The sequence below is a fragment of the Solea senegalensis genome, linkage group LG21, assembly GCF_019176455.1.
Source record: "Solea senegalensis isolate Sse05_10M linkage group LG21, IFAPA_SoseM_1, whole genome shotgun sequence".
In the NCBI taxonomy this organism is placed as follows: domain Eukaryota; kingdom Metazoa; phylum Chordata; class Actinopteri; order Pleuronectiformes; family Soleidae; genus Solea; species Solea senegalensis.
Window position 1 is genome coordinate 2,260,727 of NC_058040.1, and position 22,351 is coordinate 2,283,077.

At 40.1% G+C, this 22,351-nt stretch overlaps 1 protein-coding gene across 2 annotated transcripts; it reads right to left on the reverse strand.

Annotated features, from left to right (window-relative positions):
* Window positions 1-1,998: 1,998 nt before the first annotated feature.
* On the reverse strand, window positions 1,999-18,776 carry LOC122758096 (kinesin-like protein KIF2A). Of its 2 annotated transcripts, XM_044011980.1 has the most exons (21): window positions 18,569-18,776; window positions 17,626-17,720; window positions 15,653-15,772; window positions 14,475-14,529; window positions 13,663-13,782; window positions 12,214-12,314; window positions 11,498-11,593; window positions 11,353-11,407; window positions 11,122-11,284; window positions 10,648-10,738; window positions 10,509-10,572; window positions 10,328-10,419; window positions 9,817-9,959; window positions 8,974-9,178; window positions 8,482-8,592; window positions 8,297-8,364; window positions 6,387-6,476; window positions 4,187-4,328; window positions 3,713-3,814; window positions 3,264-3,399; window positions 1,999-2,663 (listed from the first exon to the last, which is right to left on the reverse strand). In XM_044011980.1, the coding sequence occupies exons 1-21, from the start codon at window positions 18,627-18,629 to the stop codon at window positions 2,578-2,580; spliced, it is 2,196 nt and encodes a 731-aa protein (XP_043867915.1). In that variant the 5' UTR covers window positions 18,630-18,776; the 3' UTR covers window positions 1,999-2,577. The 2 variants fall into 2 exon arrangements, with proteins under 2 accessions (XP_043867915.1, XP_043867916.1); XM_044011981.1 differs by lacking the exon at window positions 6,387-6,476.
* Window positions 18,777-22,351: the final 3,575 nt, after the last annotated feature.

Sequence of the window (22,351 nt, forward strand, 5' to 3'; positions counted from 1 at the left end):
ACAAGCAACCATTCACTTTCACTCTCACACCTATGGTCAATTTCGAGTGTCCAGTTGACCTCATCCCCATGTTGCATGTTTTTGGGACTGTGGGAGGAAACCCACGCACACACGGGGAGAACATGCAAACTCTATGTAGACAAGCCCTTGTTCCAACCGAGGTCACTGTTGTGATTTTACTGCTCTCGAAGGTTAAAAGAGGGACACTGGTTTGGTGTAAACAACACAACTATAATTAATGCACTTAAAGACTGGACAACAAGTTTTTTTTTTTTTTAATTAGCTTTAGATTTTCTTATATTAATACATTTTTGTTTCCATTTCCAGGTGGAAAGAGAACTGACTACTCAAGTAAAAGCACCACTATTTTGATTTAATTCTAGTACAAGTAAAAGTACTTGGTCTAAAAATGTATATAAGCTTAAGTAAAAAAGTAGCTTGTTTAAAATGTACTCGGTGTTAAAGTTACTTAGTTTCTTTTTAAAAACAAGGTTGGGGTTCTTTTTAATTTAGTCGCGCTTACTCATTTTATTTTGTAAAGGTTTGTCTGTCATTAAAACAGTTAACGTGAGATTTGTATCCCCTTGTCCCAACCTTGTTAAAAACATAACTAATTAACTAACTTTTACTCTGAGTACAACATTTTTAGACCAAGTACTTTTACTTGTACCTAAGTACACTTTTACTACTATAGGAATGTGACCCTTATGATGAGGACATAGTGGGAGAAGGTGGGTGAGTGAGTGAGTGAGTGAGTGAGTGAGTGAGTGAGTTTGAGGGTGCAGAGCCGTCATTAGTGTGATCATTAACACCTGTGTGTTTTCCTACAACACAAAATGGCTGCCGTACACAGGGCTCATTCACGCGCTACAATTTAAAGGTAAAAACAATAATATAATATTTGCATTTTGAAGGTAACAATTACAGTTTTACACAAAACCAAGGGCATTATATATATATATATATATATATGTACATATAATATCTGAGTATTTTAACAGTGAACTACCTTTTCTTTCTCAGGGCGGAGGAAAGTGAAAGTGTTGTTTTGTGAAGTGTTTCGTGAAACCTGTTTCAAGTCTTAATGCTGCACATTTAATGAGCAACAGTTCTAATCATGGTAAGTGATTTAGCTTTGTCTTAAATATTTCCACCAACCAATTCCCTGAACCAAATGAATAGTTAATAGATCACTTTTAAAAAGACATGAATAAAAGTGACATTTTGGGTTGCCAGGCTGTGAGAGATGACTTGATTAATAAGTGATGATTAAGTGATTGAGAATGTCACTGAGAGGATTAAGTCTTTAAGGGTATATTTTAAGGGCACACACACACACACACACACACACACACACACACACATGAACATGCATTATGTAACCTGTGTATCAGTAAATACACTCACTGGCCATTTTAGTGTGTACACAAGACACCAGATAAAGGGTCTGCATCTATATTGGACATTTTTATATTTGACGTTGTCAGAGACTTAACAGTTAATGGAGGTTAGATTGATTTGCTTTGGATTTTTATTGTGGTTTTCATAGTTATTTTCCCCTGGCTTTCTCTGGGTTTCCCTGTGTCCTTATTTAGTAGTTTCCGTCTTGTGTGGGGTGTTTTTTTGTGTGATTTTGAACTCTCCTTACCTATCTTTTTGATTTTTGTGGCATCAACAAGGTATTTTCTCTCCCAGAGAAGTGCGTGCGTGCGTGCGTGCGTGTGTGTACATCCCCATGTTCAAATTCCATTTAATGACTTTTGTTCATGTTGACCATATCTGGATGTCTAGTGAGTGTAGTTGTGTGTACTTACCACACAAATGGTTGTCGTCTAAAGTAACAGTAACCTTCACATAGTGTACAATAATAGTTAAAATGTCTCATTATGTTGTCGCATAAACCACATTTATTTTGCATACTTTAAAATAATTCAAACCAAAAACATAGTGTACTACACACAGCTCAGGCCCTTTTTTCCCGAATAAATGAACCAAGTGTGGCAACAAGTAGTGTTTTTATTTTTATTACAGAAAATGTCTGGAACGCTCTAAAATCAACTGCGAGCACAGCGCCCTCTGCAGGTCAAGTAACATGATGCAAGGTGAGATTCTTATTTTTAGGGTTGTCAACAACACAAACACACGGTAGCTCAATTTGACTGTAAACACAAAGAAAACATGTCCTGGTCTCTCCTGAGCTGAAGTCCAGGGAACAACAGGAGGATTATCCTCCAAATATTGCACAAAATGGCAACAGCTATTTATAAAATTGGCCACAATGATTGACTCTATAAAATTCTTTGAAAACATTTATTTACCCCCTCCATTTTTTTTTTGTTTAGTTTAGTTTTATACAATGAACTGATTTCTCATCACACACAGAACAGAGAGCTGGTAGATACACTTCACAGGAGGATGGAGAGCAAAGACGACCTGCTCTTTGGTTTTACACGTGGACTGATGGAGGACGGGGAGCGAACCAAACGCAGGGACACGGCTCCTCAGAGAGCTCCTCAGAGACGAGGCCTTCACGTGTCTCCAGACAAATCAACGTTACAGTGAAACGTGTGTTTTTTTCTATAGTGCACGAGGCCTCTTGGGCGTGATTTGTTTGCTAGCTTGCTCCTCTTCCTGGAGCGCACAACGGAACGACTTGACTTTATCTGGGAGAAAAGAGAAGGACAGCAGAGTTATCGATGACAGTTTATAGCAGGAAAGACATCACCGTGGTTACAATCTCTGTGGCCACTGTGAGACAATGTGCGGTCTTCTGTTTTAACCAAGGCTTAAGGAAAATCGGAGTCAACGGGTTCTCAGATTTTTACGCTTCTTAAATGTGAACATTTTCTGGTTTCTTTGCTCCATAAAAACAAAGAAATCATTAAAAGTGAATCATTTTGGTTTGTGAACAAAAAACATTTGAGAAATGATTTCCAGGTTTGAGAAACATCATCATGTTAGTCGCAGCTTGACAATAAAATCCACATGGTGGTCATATCTGAACATTTGGTTGCAAACCCTCAGCGTGATACGGTTTAAATAACAATGCTAAAGACTTCAAAACAGGAGTTCAGATTCTTATGGGTGTCGTCACGACTCGTGGCCACTTTACGGCAGTTTCAAGCAGTCGTGCAGTGACGACTCTGTTGTAGTGGAAACGCAACCTAAAGCGCGTAGAGGCGAGGCGAGCTGGGACTGATGACTTCCATCACTGTCCAGATAAGTACGTGTTTAAAATCACTGCTGACATGAGATCAATTTACCTCTCAGCTCGGTGAGAATGTCTATCTTCTGGTCCAGGATCTGTTCCAGCTGAGTTGCGTACGACTCGACATCGTAGTCCACCTCCTCTGTCATTTCCAGAAGCACTTTCTCATCTTCTAGCCAGCGGATCGACTCCTGTGGAGGGGACACGCGCGCGGTTCAACAGCCTCTGTGTGAGGCAAGCTTAACAACTGCTGACAAACATCTGCTGACTCTGCATAGTAAATACTGAAATTAGCAGAAAAGGATCTTGAGTGGAAAGTAAGCAGCTGTGGGTTAGTAATGGTGGGAGAGCTGATCAGTTTTCATGTAACTAACAGATATGTGGTCTCCTGTCATGTGGGTCTTAACATAACAAGACTGTGAAGACGTGACCGTCATACGGAGGATAAAGTGGTAGAAGATGGATGGATGATTTGAAGGATAATTTTGTGACTTGACTTTGTACCTGGAACACTGCCCTGTGGTCCTCCAGCACCTGCTCCTCCATCTCTACCAGCTGAGACACAGCTTCATGGAAAGTAAAGAGCTGCGGGGAAACCTCTTCCTCCTTAAAGACAAAAAAAAGTCACAATGAGTTAAACTGAGTGAGCCAAACAAAGAATGCTATACTGATCCTGAAAGAAGAAAAACACTCTATTTTTGTGACTTCTGCACAATTAGTGCTACTTTATATCACGACTAAAAATCATAACTTTGAAACACAATGAAAAAAACAAATTTTTTAAAGCCTGAATATGTGACCTATAAACACACACCCCCAGGATGTCCATATAAGGAGTTGTGTATTCTTCCCACGGCAATTTACCATGAGTACACTGATCCGTGCCTCATGAGCGCTAAGGGTTAAAACAAAGAATACATACTGTCCTTTATGACCTACAGTACAGTATATCCACCTGAGTTGATCTGTGTGTCTTACATTCTGTTCACAGAGCAGCTTCAGATCGTCCCTCTGTGGAGAGCTGCCAACTCCCCACTGAGCCTCCAGCACCTCCAGCTGGTTGACGAGTCCCTGACGGCTCTCCATCGCTGCTGTGGGGTCCACAGTGAGCTCCTTCACCCTGACAACACAACACAGACACTGCGTCAAACAGCGAAACTGTAAGTACCTGCTAAGTGCTGAGGGGAGGCGGGAGCGGCTTTGGCGCTGTAGCTGCATGCAGACATAGATAGAGATGTGGGAGGTGAAAATACTCAACATGCCAAGTCAAAAGAGCGGGTTTTCCATGCAGGTTTTTATGGAAAAGCAGGTTTAGATTCAGTAACTAATGGATGATGGAGCGAAAGGAAAAAAAAATGTTAGGAAGCAGACGTGATCTTCGCTGACGTAACACAACCTGAGCACGAAAACGACCATCACACATTTTATGACACATAAAATGTGATGTAATGTTCATTTATGTTATTCCCTCAAAATAATCCTAAAGAATCCAGAATCTATTAGTGAGCAGCTACGCTTCAGCTACTTGACATGAGGTGCATCTTAGCATCAAGATCACTTTTAGTCAAGAGAAAACACATTTTCAAATCATCTCAAATTTGCTTTAACTCTTTAACACCTAAGCCTTTTTTTTTTTTTTGCTTATTTTAACCATAAAAGGCCCAGAAAATGTCCTGTGAATAAGTGCTTTTGCCCATTTTTCCAGAATAACTTTCAATATCTGGCAGCTATTAACAATTAACTGTATGTTAAAAAAAAAGTGTATTAACAATTTAAGAAACTATGTTCAGGCGTTTTTCCAACTCTCTCATCTCTGGTGACAAAGACGCTGATTCACCGGCAAATTACCGTAATAACCACATGTTGGCTTTGACGTGCAACTTGTCAGCTTTCAGAAACCATCAGAATTTTTCAGATAGCACAGGGCAACCGCTATTCAGAGTTATCTCCATAAAAAGTGCTTGTTTTTGCCAATAAATGGCTCGGATTGTTGTTGTAAACAAGGGCGTAGGTTTGGTTACAAGACTGGTGGGGGCGCTGTGCCGCTCTGTTGTCAGAACAGAAAATCTCTCTCGTCTCCTCTGTGATTTGCAGCTATGTTTCTGCTCGGCTATGATGTGTTCACTGACACTCGTGAAATCCGCTCACTCCCCCTCTCCTCTCGCAGCGTTTGCATACACGTACATGTTGCCCCGCCTCTAATATCGGCAGGGACAATCTGGCTTTCTCCAAATATTGGTGGACCATTCCATACGCAAACCTCCGCCCTGTGAGAGAAGTGCGAGAGTGAATCAGTGAACGCATCACAGCCGAGCAGAAACATTGCTGCGAGTCACAGAGGAGACGGTGGAGAGAGAGCAGGTGATGTGCTGTTCTGTCCCCACCAGCCTTGTAACCAAACCTATGCCCTGAAACTTCACATACACACCCACATTTATAAACACAGGGCCCAGGTCCAAGAATACCGGAATTCCCCTTTAAGTTTTATTTTGCTTCTATTTTGGCAAATTTGGGGAAAAAAATCCCTGAAGGCATTCCTAAGATTTCTCATTCATAAGAATGAACATGAAAAACAACTTAACTAGTAGTAGTAGTAAAGTATTTGTTCTATTATTGATGGTTTTTTTTTAAAAAAGAAGATATTTTTATCTCATTCATTGACTATAGAGTCAACTCTATAGTCAATGAATGAGATAAAAATATCTTCTTTTTTTGCATTATATTGCAATATCTCATAGATATCAAAATGAAATCATGTCTTTTCTCTTTAGCCACAGCTGTCACTGCACAGAGGCATAAAACAAGGAAACTGGTTTTTGTTTGACTAGTTTTTGACTAGTTGTTCTGGTAGTTAGTATTTGAGGCAACAAGGAGGTGACTGTGTGAGTAGGAGTCAAAGTAAACTACAGTGTGTGTGTTTATGGTGATTAAGTGGCTCAAAGGAAGCAGCTATATATGATTATACACTAAATCAGTCTGTTCAAACAGATGAAATGAGTTAGAATACATTGGTTTTTGTCTTTTCATTAGATTTGTTAAATATCACCACCAGGCTCACACAGTGATTATCAATGGGGAAAGAGGATGATGTCATGATGCCATGGAAAGGGAACTGTGGAGAGAGAGAGAGGGAGAGAGAGAGAGAGAGGTGATGGGAGGGGACGTGAATTGATCATACTCATAAGTAGGGGAGAGCTCAGAGCGACCCCCTCCACCCCCACTCTGGGAGAAGGGAATGTCTGAGGGACTTATCCCAAACTCCTTTACCCTGAAAACATGGAGGGAGGGAGGGAGAGAGAGAGAGAGAGACAAAGACATAAATAAGAGGAAGAGGGGATGAGGAATGTCACTCATATCTTTAAGTCATGTAAACACAAATTTGGTGATATATCGTCGCCTTCTTTATGCAATTCAAACACCAGGGCAAATATTAATATTTTAACCAATAAATGAAGGCGGTTTAAACAATCCCTGGGTGTCACTACATGATGTCTCTGAATGAGGGAAACTTGGGAGGAAGTTACCTGACTGAAGAAGAGGGAGACTGAATTGTTGTGTGTCTCTATATGTGTCCCTGTGATGGACTGGGGTGTGACCCCGCCTATCGCCCTATGTCAGCAGAGATTGGTACAGCGCCCCCCCCCATGACCCTCACATGGAGGATAAAGTGGTAAAACATGTGCTCCATAGGAATGAACAGAACCAGAGGGGCGGTGCTCTATCCAGTTCTTATAATACATCCATGTAACAGATAGGGATGTCCCGTGTTCACTTCTGATGCATATATGTTATGTTAGTTTTTTTTGTAATATTCTCATTCCTTGCATATATGCATATGTTTACACTTATTTTATGCATATATGTTATTTTAGTTTCTTGTAATATTTATATTTTTCTTATGTATATTTATACTTTTCTACTTTTTGCTGTTTTTTTTGAGTGGACAGCAAAGTAAGAATTTCATTGTACAGGGAAACGTGTTTCTTTACTGTGCATATGACAATAAACACTTTGAATCTTTGAATCTTGAATCTTGATGCTGATATTGCAGCCTTGAGTATTGGCCGATACGGATATTGATCCGATCCGATATCAGCACGAATCATATATACGTTAATTACATATTTTGTAGTGTGGAATGTTAGAATAGGCTTGATCAAGTAATATTACTTAAACGGAGAACAAGTCAGTAACAGTCGGTATGAGAAAAACTGGCCCATTTATTATTAACCAATGGGTTACATAAGTTTTAACCTTCAACATAAGAATATTAGATTTTTGCCATGTTTCAATTTCATATAGTCTATGGTTAATTTCATCAGGAGAAAAGTACCAAGTGCTAATGGGGATATTTTCAGAGCACCCGTGTTTCACAGGTAACAGCGTGTCTTCAGAGAACACCCCCTTTGTTTTCACTATTTTGGATTAGCCCAACCCACACAGGGTGAGTGACTCGTCCCGCAGGTAAACCCGGAGCCCGAGGACACATTTAAAACACACAAAGCTCTTGGCATGACTGTTTTTTGGGTATAATTAACACACGGACGCTGTTGAAAGTCGACAGGTGGCGCTGGTTTATGAAATAATGTTGTTTTAGCAGCTCGCCTCATGATGAGCTAGTGTGGTGCTAATGGCTAACTCGCGCTCGCGCTGTGCGGCTTCGTAGCCTCTGATTAGAGAAAAACACGCAGAGCCCACGTGATCACAATGGGCGCTGCGGGATAGAAGTCCTGGAGCGGAAATGACTGCTTATATCGGAGATTTTAGAGGCAGTCCGATATAATCTTGGATAATATAATCTTGATTTTGGACCGATATCAATATCAGAACATTCGTGTGACAGCATTTCAGGTACTTGGCAAAGATGCAGCCTCTGGCCCCCGACAAGGTAGTTTGTCTAATATAATGACGTATAATGCAGAGGGAGTTAAAATGAAAATATAATGGACTGTTTGTTACAATCTTGCAGCTGGTAAATGTAAAGCTAATTTTACTGCTTGCTAAGCTTGTGAATCTTACTTTCTGTGTTGGTTATTCTGTTTTTTTCTGGTGAGTTTTTCTTCCTCAGCTCAGAAAAATGTGTTTTACCTGTTGGCGTATCTTAGCGTGTTTAGGGTGTTTTCACATGACGCCATTCCAGGAGAGATGGTTGCGATCTGTGCAGGGGAAACAGTAGATCAGCCCAAATCATGACCTCACTCAAAACTGTTCAGGTGTATCATACATTCATAAGTGCCCCTCATCGCCAAAGTTACAGAAAAATGTGTCCTTACCATGCACGTCCTGGAGTTCTCTCCGATGAAGGAGTCCCTCAGCACTTGGGTTAACTTGCTGGCTCTGAAAGGAGTGTGAGGTTTGTTTCTACCCAGGGCTCGAATGCACTCCTGCAAAGGCAAGGACATCGTCAGTGGCTGAGTGGGGTCGTAGTTTCTGAATACACAGGGTCAAACACACCCACAGCAAGTCTTATTTTCATCATTGACATTTTTCCAGCTTCTCATGTCTGGGGCTTTATATTCATATTATTCATATTATTCTAATATTTGGTTTGTACAAGTTGAGTGGACAAATCAAGCATGTGGAATTCTTTCAAATCAACTGTAAAATCCTCTGTGACAGAGGACAGAATAAATAAAAATCTATTCACACAGTAAATGCAGAACCCCATGGGCAAAAGAGGTCTAGATCAATTGAAAGAGGGACCAAATGTGAAAGATGCAAAATAGTAGCTGCTGTAACACTGTCATAGAGGAAGAGGAAGAGACCTTGAGCGCCAGCAGACTCTTGTTGATCTCAGCTCCTTCGAGGCGAGTCTGGCGGTCCGCGCTGGACGTGTCTGCTCCCCTCTCGTTCCCCGCCAGGTCAATGAGGGAAAACTTTCCATGCATCTTCCCCCGTCTGCGCAGGATGATCTGAAAAACGGCGTGGCTCCGAGAGGAATGAGCGTTCGCTGAAGTCTGACCAGAAGTCCTGAAATGAACACAGAGAATCTTTAATGTGTAAATCTTTAAGGATATTTATAAAATCGATCAAAAAAAAACCTCACCATGCCTGGCTAATCCCAGAATACATCTCAATCTCATTTATGAGTATGAGTCTTGATAGGATGTGGTCATAAAAATACACAATTGGATGGACCTACAACTAATCAGACCAATTAACAAACATGCTGTATGTAATTTTCCAGGAACAATTGCTATCTAGTAACGGTGTCTAATGGCTTTTGCCTGGGGAAGCTTTTCTTTCGAATGGAAGGACAGTTGCTCTTTGGTGGCCGCCGTGTGGGATGTATACAAAAGTCGAGATGTCACTTCTGTAGCTGTATCTCAATCCAGTGTCTGGATTTGTTGTCCAGAAGTAGTCAAAATGTGTCACAGCACCAGTGACTGGTTCCTTTTTAAGGGAAGTTGGCTAAAGCTGTGTTGTTGTCAGGGGTGAGCTGGGTTCACCCAGCCTAAAACTATTGTCTGACTTAGTTAGCTAACTTAGTTGTTTACTAAGTTTCTGTACATTTGCAGGTCTCACTTTGTGAAAGTCACAGCAGAAAAACATAGGAAATGAAAAGATGTTGTCTACCTTTCACTTCATCAACCATTGCATTTGTTTACCTGCAGCTGTTTCCCACTTCTATGAGTTTGAGGACGTCCTCTGTGCATTTCACATCCCTCTCCTGAAGCCCCACCACCTGCACCTGCTGCTTCCCGTCCTCCAAGACCCGCAACTTGGCTTTGCGATTAAGTAGGTCAAACACCTGTAATGCACAGAACATATTCACTCATGACTCGCATCATTTAATATTGACAAAAAAACAATATACATTTAGTGTAACCTTTTGCCCCCTGGAAGGTGCTACAGAGCCATAACCACCCTGAACTTAGACATGAACTAACCTCTACTGTACATATGCTGCACAATATTATTTTAAACACACGTGCAATAATATTTGAACTTGGGTGCAATAATTAACTGCAATCATCGTAGCTGCTAAGACCCCATTCTTTTTCTACTCTATTTCTTATTTGTTTACGTCCTATTTTGTTGCTTGTTTTGTATATGTGCACTTTAAGGAAGCTCACTAAATGTATAAAGGAGTCTCATTTCTTATAAAAAGACACTTGCCTTCCCACTGTAAATCTCAAAAAATGTGGCGAAGACCTGAAGATCCAACTTCTTGTAAATTGGCTTCTTTAACATGAGAAAAACATCTCTGGCTGCACAGAAAGAGGAACACAGACACTTTGTTATACATGGCCACATCAGTGAGCAGCAGTGATGATGGAGGTGAAAGGTGAAAACTAACCAGAAAGTGCGTAGATCCCTTTGGAGCAGTCTTGGTTCTTTCCTGAAAAGTCTCCTCCCATTGTCTGAAAGAAGAGCGCGGGTTACAACAGGAAAAGTGCACTTTAAAACACTTCTCAAGTAAAAATCAAACCACTCACGTGTGTTTTTCCACTTCCAGTTTGTCCGTATGCAAAGCAGGTCGCCATCCCCCTCTCAAAAATGGTCTCGACGAGTGGCTGAGCAGTGAATCTAGTGAACCAGAGTTTACTTTTAGCAACACTGGTTTCTGCCTTTTGCTTATTATTTATTTGAGTGTTCGAGTGCATGGAGAAAAACACATCACCTGTAGAGCTGAAACAATTAATCGATTAACCTATTACTAAATTACTCGATAACTATTTTGATTATTGATTAATCGTTTCAAAGCTTTTTTTCATGATTAAAACCAGATCTCTGATTGTTTAAGCTTCTTAAATGTGAATATTTTCTTCATTTCTTTGCTCTGGATAACAAAGAAATCAATAAAAGTTAATCATTTAAGAACATCATCATTTCAAACACCAATTAACATTTTTTAAGGTTTTCTGATAGTTTATAGATAAAAATAATCGACAGATTAATCGTCTAATCACCTGTAAACCATTTCGTTGGTGGAGTTCTCGTCGAAGGCGTAGTCAAATCGGAACGTTTGGTTTTCCAAGAAGCGCGTCAGGTCGACCTTCTGCTTGGGCTCATGGACCATTACTACGTCTTTACTGGGAATGGTGATGACATCCAAATCCTTCACTGTCAACTCTAGGAGACAAACATGCGTCACTCATGCGCATATGTAACTGTATGCTGCAGAGTAAAGCTTTACTTACCTTTCTTATTGAGGGGACGTGCACGTACGCACACACATATCCTGTGCTCCTCAATCTGAAACACAAGAAGGTGCAAATCGAATATTCATTAGAGCTTTGGGAACCACAGTCAGATGTCCTCATGTCTCTAAATACCCACACTTACCAGATCATTAGTGGTTAAAGGCCTGTAGTCCAGACTGGCTCTGAAGTCTCTGATCATACACATGATCTCATAGTTTGGTAATTGAACATCCACCTCCTGCAGAGAAACAGAGAGAACAAAGAAAATAGTGTAAATCAATGAATATTTCCTGTTTGCTCCTCCTTGTACTGTAAGGTGACCTTTGGTGCTTTGAAAAAGTGACCCATTGGACAGTAATGTTAATCAACAATCTTCTTCTTTCGGCTTCGGGCGCCACTGTGGATCACCTGCCTCCATCTTGTCCCTTTTGTGTTTTGCACCAATTGTCCTCATGTCGTCCTTCACAACATTCATGAACCTTGAACCTCTTTTCCTACTGCCCGGCAGCTCCATCTTCAGCATCCTTTGTCCAATATAATCACTAGCCCTCCTCTGCACATGACAAAACCATCTCAACCTTTTACTCTCTTACTTTATTTCCAAACCTTTCAACTTGAGCTCGCCATGAAGATGCTAATTTATAATCCTCGTCTTTCTTGGTCACTCCCAATGAAAATATCAGCATCTTCAGCACTGACACCCTTTCAATATCAAGTGTTATTAGTAGTGTTAATATTATTTAAACATTTTAATGTGACCTGCAGGTTATGTTGTGTTTTGTTAAACTACAAACTATAGAACTGACTGTTGTGTTAGACTGCACTTCTGTTACAGTACAGTATATGTTGGCTCCTCACCTGTGCTCTCTTTTCTCTGAGCTCTTGCTGTTGGAGTCGTCTCTTTTCTCGCTTCTCCTGCAGCTTCTCCACTTCTTTTACACAATTGGATTTCTTGCGGGCTGTATTGGGAGCAAATGAGATAAAAGATCAGAGAATTATGCTGTGATGAGTTAAAAACACATTAGATATGGAAAGTTGATTTTTTTTTAGCTAGTTTAGGCTGAATAATACGTTCTTTAAAGTGAAAAGGTTATTAAAAAACAAGGAAGTTGTGAATTTGATGGACTATTTTCAGTGGTGGATTAACCCCTGTTTAGTGTAGGAGCTGTGTCAGAATAACCTTCACTTTTGTGCGTGTTAATTAGTGGCATTGATGTGTTTTTAAATTGTTACACTTTAAATTCACTGTATCTGTTTAGATTTTGTAGAATGAACAGGTGTTTCCTTGCAGACTTCCTAGCTCTCGTCAGGTGACGAGAGCTAGGAAGTCTTAAAGTCTCTGGAGTAAAATCTAGGAGTAATATTTCAAAGCTTTCGCCTCTTTACAAAAAATGCTCACCTCATAATATCTATGCCAAATTTACATCACAGCACCGGAGCTCTCGATCTACTGCTGCCTCCATCAGTAGATTCATGTGTTATTTTGACAGTGGTTGAAATTCTTCATTCAGATTTACCAAAGTGAAACAAAGAGCAGGAGGCGAGCAGCTCCTGTGTCCCAGTGAGCTAAAAACGCAGAATTTCTCTATGGACCTTGGTGCAGGAGAGTTAATGGTGTGACAAAATATAACCGTTTAAATATATTCCCAAGATAGTGTACAATTGGCATAGATGGTGGCCATTTAAGTGATTAAAATAGTTTTTTGTGACTTCTTAGTGCAGTGGGCAAGCACAATGATTTTGTCAGTACCTAACATTTGTCAGGCCTGAGCGACATGGGAAATATCATCTTATCGTGATATGGCTTATAAATAATATCTGGATATTTTAGGCTATATTCCGAAATACAAGATGTACATGTGGATTCATGAAAAGTTTTCTTTTGAGATGTTGACAATACACTGTAAATACACTCAATATTTAAACACAAAATATTTACTGTTTATAATCTGTATTACATGCTTAAAGTACAGTTTTTTTATCTTTCTGGCATTTTTTCTTTGGCTTTTTGAGCCATAGAAATAATATCGTCATACCTAAATATCGTCATATTCTGCTATAAGACAAATAAATGCTTTGAGTGTTCTGTTTAGTGCACATTTATGCTAATCTCAACAAAGCCAGCAGGGGAAAAAAAGCAGAACAAAGCCAACGTCAGTGAACTGTGAAAGAGTCTTTGAGGCGCTCAGACTCGCAGCTGTGTCTAGAGCATGACATCACTGGTTCTGGCCTCGGCGACGTGTCCGTCAGAAATCGACACAGCCTGGAAGCTCCATCATGGAAGTATTAGTAGCTGGGGTGTGTTACCGTTCTGTTGTTGTAACAGGGCCTGGTTGAGCGCAGCCTGGGGAGCGATGGCGGGTGGAGGTGGCTCTGCTACTTGGCTGTGCTGGCTCGGGCGGGCCCGCGTGGTCCCGACTGCTGCAGCTGAGGAGCACGCAGTGACACATCATCACTAACTTAAACTAGATAATAACACAGAGCATTATGGCTGCTTTTTCCTTTTACTCGGTTTACATGTACAGTATATACAGAGGGTTGAGAATTGCTACTTTATATCACTACTAAAAATGTAATATGTATATGTAAATGAATCATAACTGACTTAACAGCACATAAGACAACCCCCACAGGATTTCCATATAAGGAGTTGTGTATTATTCCATGGGTGCACATGGCGGCACAGATCCTGAGCACTAAGGGTTAAATGCTTCATTGTCTTGATAAAGCATGATGAAATTTGGATTCATGTGCCATCCCACAAAGAATAGTTGAAGCTGAGTTTCAATTGATTATAATGCGGAACCTGCTATGGGAATACGAAAATCACGTAAGATTCCACGCTAAATTCTGAACAAACTAGTGGCAGGTTCTAATCGCGTTCTGTGAGAAGACATTTAGAAATTTTATCCAAGTGCAAGCAAATCCACTTACATATGTGGTTTGAATCAGCTTTGGAAAAATCGGATCTCATGTGTTTTTTTGGGTTACTCCAAACTTACTATTTTTACTATTATTACTTTTTGGGTGGCAGGTGCAGCAACACATCATGAATTACCTCATATTCAGAATGTGTTTCAGTGGGTTTTTAGGTGTCTACACAAGTAAATCAAACGCACCTCTGTTCTCCCGAGGCGTGTTCTCAGCCTTTGGTATTGCTGTGGCACGTCTGGTCTGAAAATAACAACAAAACGACTTACAGTCTAATAAACTACAACAACACATACGTAGACTGACTTCACAGACACTGATCAGAGTAAAGTCCAATAAGAACATTAACAGCTGGATTTGCACTAGTGCCGGGTCTCAAACTTATATTCATTTACACCATAAACATGTTTTATAATGTGAGCTATATATCCTTTTGTGTGAAAACACTGATTTTAAATATTAGATATCATAATGGAATATTGGGATATAATTATAAAGCTCATATCGCCCAAACCTTCGGAACAGTTGTTTTTTGCCACACTGTTGTCTGACCAGAAGCTCATGTGGTCCCCAGGTCATTTGAGTTTGAGATCCCTGCACTAGTGTATGGCGTAAAATACAAAATCTACATCAGTGAGAATAAGACAGGTTTAAAAAAACAATATATTTTCCCTACAGCTACAAATCTTTGGCAGAACCAATACAGTTGTTTTTGTCCTTCTCCTCTTGCCTTTGCTTTCTCCCTAAAGAGCACTTTATGGTTGGAATGTTGACATGCTGTGAAGATTTGACAGAGTTATTGGCCTGAAGCTTCTTTGGTGGTTTTCTGACCATGATGTTGCAAGTCTCAATCAACTCTTATCAGGGGCCCATCTCAGCTTTAAAAACTCCAGCTATCTATTCACCAATTACTAAATCAATCCCCTTGTAGATTCAGTTAACATTGGATTCACACTTAGCAGCAATTATGTCACAAAACAAAAAACGAAATAGAAAATTATCAATACTGATGATCAGTAAAATCTCAAGCAATTTCAAGCAAAAACAAATAATCACGTTTCAGCTTCTCAAACTTTAACATTAGCTGTTTTAATAAAGAAAATGCTTTGATGAATAAAAAAAGATTATTTACTGTATAGGAACTCTACATTATAGTTTGGCAATAGAATTCTCAAATATGATTTAGACAGTAGAAAGAACCAGACTTGGATATCCTTGTGTTAAACTGGATGTCATGGACATGGTCAACATGATCATGAGTTTATTAGCTGCAATTTAGTGAACTCAAAATAACTGACCCTTAAAATAATCTACAGTTAAATAAATTAAATTGTTATTATTAAATTGTGAATGATGAGGAGCAAACCTTGGGAACTTTGCTGGCTTTGGCAACATTGGAAGGATGAAGAGGAGGCTCAGGACTCTGTGGGATCTCCTCATCAGGAGCAACATCTGGATTCAGAGCGAAGACGCTCTCTAGGTCGATCTGAGGCAGAAATGAGAGGAGGGGAGGACAGTCCACTGCTGGAGTAACAGCACCAATTAAACTGTAACACATACAAAGTGGCAGTAATGTTTAAATGAACAACTAAATTAATTTAACAGTGGAGGAACAACAGTGTTGTATACCATCTACACACAAACACACACACTCAGCCCTCCATATCGTATGTGAGAGAAAAGAAGCGTGATAATCTGTGAGGTAATGGAATATGTGTGTGACCCATCAGCAACAAACAGCACATGGTCGCACACTTCCTATATCTCACTTTGATCTTAGAAAATAACACAAACTTCTTGTAGAACAGCCATTAGGAGCACCATCTGTCTCTAGACTACTGCATATATCTTACTACTATATCTTTACGAGGACATGAGACAACATTTCGTCTTATGATAAAGTATCTGTGATGACTTTTCCTGCTTTTCAAGGCTGTTGCAAAAGCCAACAGCCTTGAAAAAAAAAATGCATGGAATCAACGATTAAAAAAACAACTAAGTTTAAGCCTAATTATTAGTTTTATAGTAGAATTAGACCTTATTTATAGGGAATTGTTTTTAAATATCATTCATTTAACAAAATAAACCAGGTTTTATCTAAAAGTTTTCAGCATGTAATACAGTAGACATTTTATTTATATTTAGAGTGTATTTACAGCGTATTGTCACACTCCTTTGATGAGCAGAAACAACCTGTGTGCAGCTTTATATCTCCACATATCTCATATATCAGGTTATAGCACTAAAAATATCCAGATATTATTTATCAGCCGTATCACCCAGCCTTACTCTAGACTGTCATTGGTCACAACCCAGAATACCCCATGGCTGAAAACAGTATCTCTGATTTACATTATACTGAAATGTTGTAGAACTATTATATGTTGTAGAACTTCTAACTGTAATGCTGAATATATGTTGCCTACTCTTGTGGCTACAGCCAAACTTTTTGATGACTAATTCTATTCAAATATTGTATCCCCCATAAAACCAACTCTGCTGTTTTCAAAGTTGGACCTATCCCGAAGAAAATCTCAGATCCTTGAGATAAATTATACTAAGACATACAAGAGCAAGAGTAAATATGAACATTACAAAGGGAATCAGTAATCAGTGGTTCACTGGAGCCAATCCCAGCTGACACAGGGGCAAAAAGCGGGGTCACACCCTGGACAGGTTGCCAGTCCATTGCAAGGCCAACATATACAGAGACAAACAACCATCCACTCTCACATTCACACCTACAGTATGGTCAATTTAGATTGTCCAATTTACCTCGGCATGTGTTTGGACTGTGGGAGAAACGTGTATCGCAAAATGTAACCAAAATTTCAAAGATTTGCAAGTGCATTTATCCATTTATCCATGTTTACATCAACTGCTGGAAAGCAAACTAATGGCAACTGATGTAACTACAGTGCCAATAGCTGTGGATATGGTGGCTCTTTGTTGCTGCCTTTGTCTATTATTGTAGTAATTTTCTTCTTGTACAAAAGAGGAATCTCGCCCCAGCTGCTTTCCCCTATTTTTCCAAAACAGTGAAATGCAGAAGCAGGAGAAATGTGACTTTTTAACATCCTCTATTATTTGCTAAAACCATATCCATTGTATTCGTTTGCAATCACCTTTTATTAATGTGCTAGCTTTACCACCTCCCCTGTCAAGCTTAGAAAATGTAATTTGACATTTCCATCCATCCACTTTCAAGTGCGTTATCCTCCACATGAGGGTTGCAGGGGATAATTCCAGAATTTTGTGTTTCTGTGCAGGCGTTTTTTTGCGTAAATGCGTGTTAAAACAAAATGGAACGCCACCCAGTGGCGAGCAGAGGACCCATACTTCTTTCCCCTTGGTGTCCCCGTTCTCGATCCACTCCACCGTCACACTCTCGTTGTCCTCGTGCAGTGATGTGACCATCGCCTGATGTATTCGTCCTGCAGTGAGAGGATGTAGAGATGCTCAGCATCAGCACCTTTACAGGACTCACACACACAGCTGCTTGAGCTTTAAATCACATACAGTTAAACACAGTATCTCAGAATCTGCACTGCTGTTAAATACCATCTGTCTCAGTCACAACTTGAGCAGTAAAATAAGATGCTAATGGGTGTGGCTCATATGAAGGATGATGCTGTCACTCAATCTGTGCGCTACTGTCACACTACCGCACCGCTCACTTTATGGGTCAATCACTACATTATTCAGAGCCGGTGAGTCCGTTTTAAAAACATACATGTGAAAAACAAGGATATTTGTTAAGGCTAGTGGTAGGAGATGCAGTCAGAGGGGAGAGGAAGGATGCAGCCATCACCCATGATTCACAGGCCAGTGTGGATGATGCAGAGCATCTCATCCTCCACTGGAACCATGATGCAGAGAAGGGGGGAGAGGAAAATACACAGCAGAGTAAAGCAGAGCAGAGCAGGTGTCTTTTTTTTATAGTCAAGGCGCAGCAGGACAGCGGCACAGGTGGACGGACCCGCCCGGCTGGCAGCACCGAGCCGGCGTGTGTCTATGTAACCGGCAGATGACACCAGTGTGGCAGTACAAAAAAAGAAACCGGCTGGCTTCACATTTATAGCGTTCAGCTCGTACATATATGTATTTTTTTCGTTTTAATAAACAAAAACCCAGTGTAAATACAGCAAACGTTGCGGGGAGGGTGGTGTAGCAGCGTGCTAGCTAACGGTAACGTCCCCGCTGCGGCGAGCGGTGACGTTAGCTTCGGTCACCCGGACCCTCCGGATGGAGAAGAGCGGTGTCTGTATGTGTGTCAACGTACCGTCGCTCCGTTTTATCTCCACGTAAATGCCCACGAAGATCTTCCCGAATATCGCGGCCATCTCCGCCTCAGCCTTTTATACTGCAGCTTGTATGTGTTTCTGTGAGTGAGTGTGTGTGTATGTAACGTGTATGTGTGTGTGTGTGTGTGCGGTGTCGGTCCGAGTTGAGCGGTGCTGCAGATACTGAGGTCACTGTCGGTCAGTCGAAAGAGGAGAACGAGTCTGTGCGCATGCGCGGGTGGAGTCTCATCAGGACCATTTATAAATAAAAAAAAATATTCTGTCAAATTTGACAAAATCATGCAAATATTTCAGAAGAATTTTAAAATGTGATTTAAAAAAAACATTAAATACGTGTATGTGTATCACCAGTGGTACATGAGCTTTCTCTGACTCTGAGGAAAATCAACTGTTCTACAGTAAATACCAGGGGATGTGATCAGAGTACGTAGAAAATTAAATAAATAACAACATGATAAATAAATAATAATAATTGGTCACCTTTGAACTGTCCAGGGTGTGATCCCGCTTATGAGATTGGGACAGCGGGACTCTGTCTCGGGACTCCCCCCACGACCCTCGTGTGGCAGATAAAGTGGTAGAAGATGGATGGATAGAGTCACCTTATCTCGCTCCATTTATTCATTCCATTAATTTCCTATACCAGTGTCTAACGTATATGATACAATACAATACATGATACCAATAAAATCACGATACAGTGATTCTATGATCATCATGTTTTGATCCACGCTGGTGGAATGGCTTACCGAGTGATACCAGAACCAGAATAAACTGCAAGACAATCATATGGTGATACATTATGATATCTGTCTAACTGAAGAAAACAAAAGGTGAGTGAAAAGTTAAAAGTGTAGTATTTCTCGATTTATTCACAACATTGAACGTGGATGGAGCATCTCTTAATGTAGTTTTCTCCACCATTACACTGATGTAAACCCCTTCCCTCGGGCAGGTAACTACCGCCCAAGTTTCCCTCATTCTTTTGAGTAGCACCGCTGGAGGAGATGTGAAGTAGCAGCACTTGGCAAGTGAAACTGGCAGGGACAGTTTAGTGCCTTAATTTGTTAATTAAAATATCAATATTTGCCCTGGTCTATCGATTATCGTATTGCATGAGGAAGGACGACGATATATCACCAAATCAATATTTTGACCCACCCCTAGTTGAGAGGACAAATTATGTCATTGGAATAAATTAGCCTCCTGTCCAAAGTCTGTAGCTGACTTTGCTCGGCCTATTTACGCCACTTTTAACATTGATGAAAATGGTGTTACTTCTCAGGTGGTAATTGGTATAAAACGTTAAAGAACCACTGTTTCATGTTGTATATGGAGTGTTAAAGCAACCTTGGGTTTCGTAAAAGGCACTTAAATAAATCTAAGTTATTATTTTTATTATTATTAAAGATCCAGTGTGTGACATTTCTGAGGATTTATTGGTTGAAATTGTATGTAGTATTGTTTGGTTTTCATTCTCTTTGAAAAAGCCATTGTTATGTACTTTATGTAAGGGCCTTGTTTTATGGAGGTCTCCATTTTGTACCATGTTTCTATAGCAACTTCAACAGATGTGAGTTTTGAAACGGCTGTAGCACGGACCCAAATGCAGCACAGAACTGGTAACGGTCTTTATTCGAGCCACAGCAGAGGAAATGGCAGATAGACAGGAGACGTGATGTGAACACTCTCGTGGACAGAGCGGCAGAGCTGCACATAGTTACTTTGAGGGGGAACAGCAGACAGGCAGGCAAGTAGAACCAAACGGGAAGCTCACCAGACAGTCCAGGAAACAGGCAGACAGAAACCAGAGAAGCCATCAACTCCTGGCACCATGTTGATGTTTTGCCACAGGATGTTCAGAGGTGTCACCTGCACCCAGGATCCTATTGGATGATACCAGCTGTCACACTGGTGTCCAATCAAGAAGACCCAAAACTAGAGATTGAGATCAACTTGTAACTGGAAGGTTGTCAGTTTGAATCCTGATGGGTTAAGTGCTGGGGTACCTCTGAACAAGGTACTCAATTCCCCATTGCTTCCCATTGATTTGGTTAACTGGACTCTCTAAATTGAAGCCTGGATAAATGGGAGGGTTGTGTCAGGAAAGGCATCCTGTGTAAAAAACATGGAGAAGATGGCGTCTGCAGTACCAGAGACGGGCGTTTCAGGCGACTGTAGTTTTCTGCATTTTTGCATTTTCTTAACAGTGCCACCAGTTGGTGTCACACAGAAGACAGCGCTTCAGCTGTGGCAACCCCTAGAAAGAGAGAGGCCAAAAAAGTCTTGATTTCCAATTCACAATCCATCTTCATCTTAAAGAGTTTCAGTTTTAATTTGATAAAACAAATAAATTCAGTGTTGCCACATTGGGTCAAAGAACACCTCTGCCTACTATTACAACTATTTATACCTGAACTGTAACTTCCTCTTACTGACCACAGGGTGGCAGCAAAGACCAGTACAGAGGAGGATACTGACTGATCATGTGCAGTTTGCTGTTGACAGGTCTGTATCCCAACTCCTGCTCAGTTTCAGCTAAGATTGGCTCCGTCTTCCCATGAATAGAAAAAGAAATGGTCAACCTTTGTATTCTCATTGTGCTTATTTTACACTTAAATCATAAATTAGAATTAGAATCCAAATTCAAATGTATATTTTAAGTCGTAGATAATGTGCATGATTGAGGACGTAAATCTTAATAGGTTTAAATTGTTTCTTATAAGATAAACAAATAATCAGTAATTCTCTAAACCCGGTAGCAAATGTTAGTCAAACAGAGGAAATTGTGCATTTGTTCATTTGTATATTATTGTTACAAGTACACATACAAAACAAAGAAATGCATATTGGGATTTGTAGTTAATGTTTACCAGGAAGCTTTTATGACAGCAACACAAGCTGGTACCTTTTAAATAAAATACATGAATGAAAAAATAACTAATAAAAGTAATTTTTTTTAAAACTTTTGTTTCAATTAAATTACATCGAAGACTTAAAAGGGGACTTTCACTTTGGTAACAAACTGTATGTTTTATGGTTGATATTTTCATTATTACTTTAACAAAGATCACTGGTTAATGCTGCACACGGAGAGTAAAAGTTAAGTGACCCAAAACAAACACACTCTTGACATTGCATGATCAGCAGTCAGGTTGCACTTGGCTCTGTTTAATTACTGAAAGGACAACGACTGCCGCCGCTGCAGCTACTTTTACATATATTAATTGTGACTTGTATCCTCCGGCCTCAGTGTGAGGCCTCTGCAGGTTTTGACAATAAAACGCTCATTGAGTTTTAAAGTAATTGGAGACCCTGGGGAGGCTGAGCGAGCTGACTGCTTCTGTTTTTGCATTGCAGAAGTTGGAGGACAAGAATCACTGAACGATGCTCAGACATGTGAGTAAAACTCAACAGTACAATAGTGTTTGACGCTCAGGCTTGAGAGCTTTTATTGTGTGTACGTCGCTTGTGTTGACTGTTAATGCTAATGCTTTGCTTCTTGCCACCTACTTGTTCAAGGTAAACACTTGATACTTTCACTCTGTAGTGCTTAGAGCAGGGGTTTGAGCATCTAGTGTGGTCAGGAGGGGCCTGTTCAGTAATATGAGCTGAAAAATAAAAAACAAAATATTCCATCATGATATCACAATTAAGATATTCATGAGGGCATTTCACAAAATTTAAAAGTAAAAGTGCTTGTTTTGATACGGAATCAAATATACTTCATAATAAAAACATATTTACGACGCTAAATAAAT

What these genes read in the sequence shown, in the direction of transcription:
- LOC122758096 (XM_044011980.1), bottom strand. Translation starts at nt 18,629, where the DNA reads ATGGCCGCGATATTCGGGAAGATCTTCGTGGGCATTTACGTGGAGATA. An exon ending in CTTTAACCACTAATGATCTG is followed by an intron (nt 11,408 to 11,497) that starts GTAAGTGTGGGT and finishes CTTGTGTTTCAG; the next exon opens with ATTGAGGAGCACAGGATATG. An exon ending in ACGCTAAGATACGCCAACAG is followed by an intron (nt 6,477 to 8,296) that starts GTAAAACACATT and finishes CCATGTTTTCAG; the next exon opens with GGTAAAGGAGTTTGGGATAA.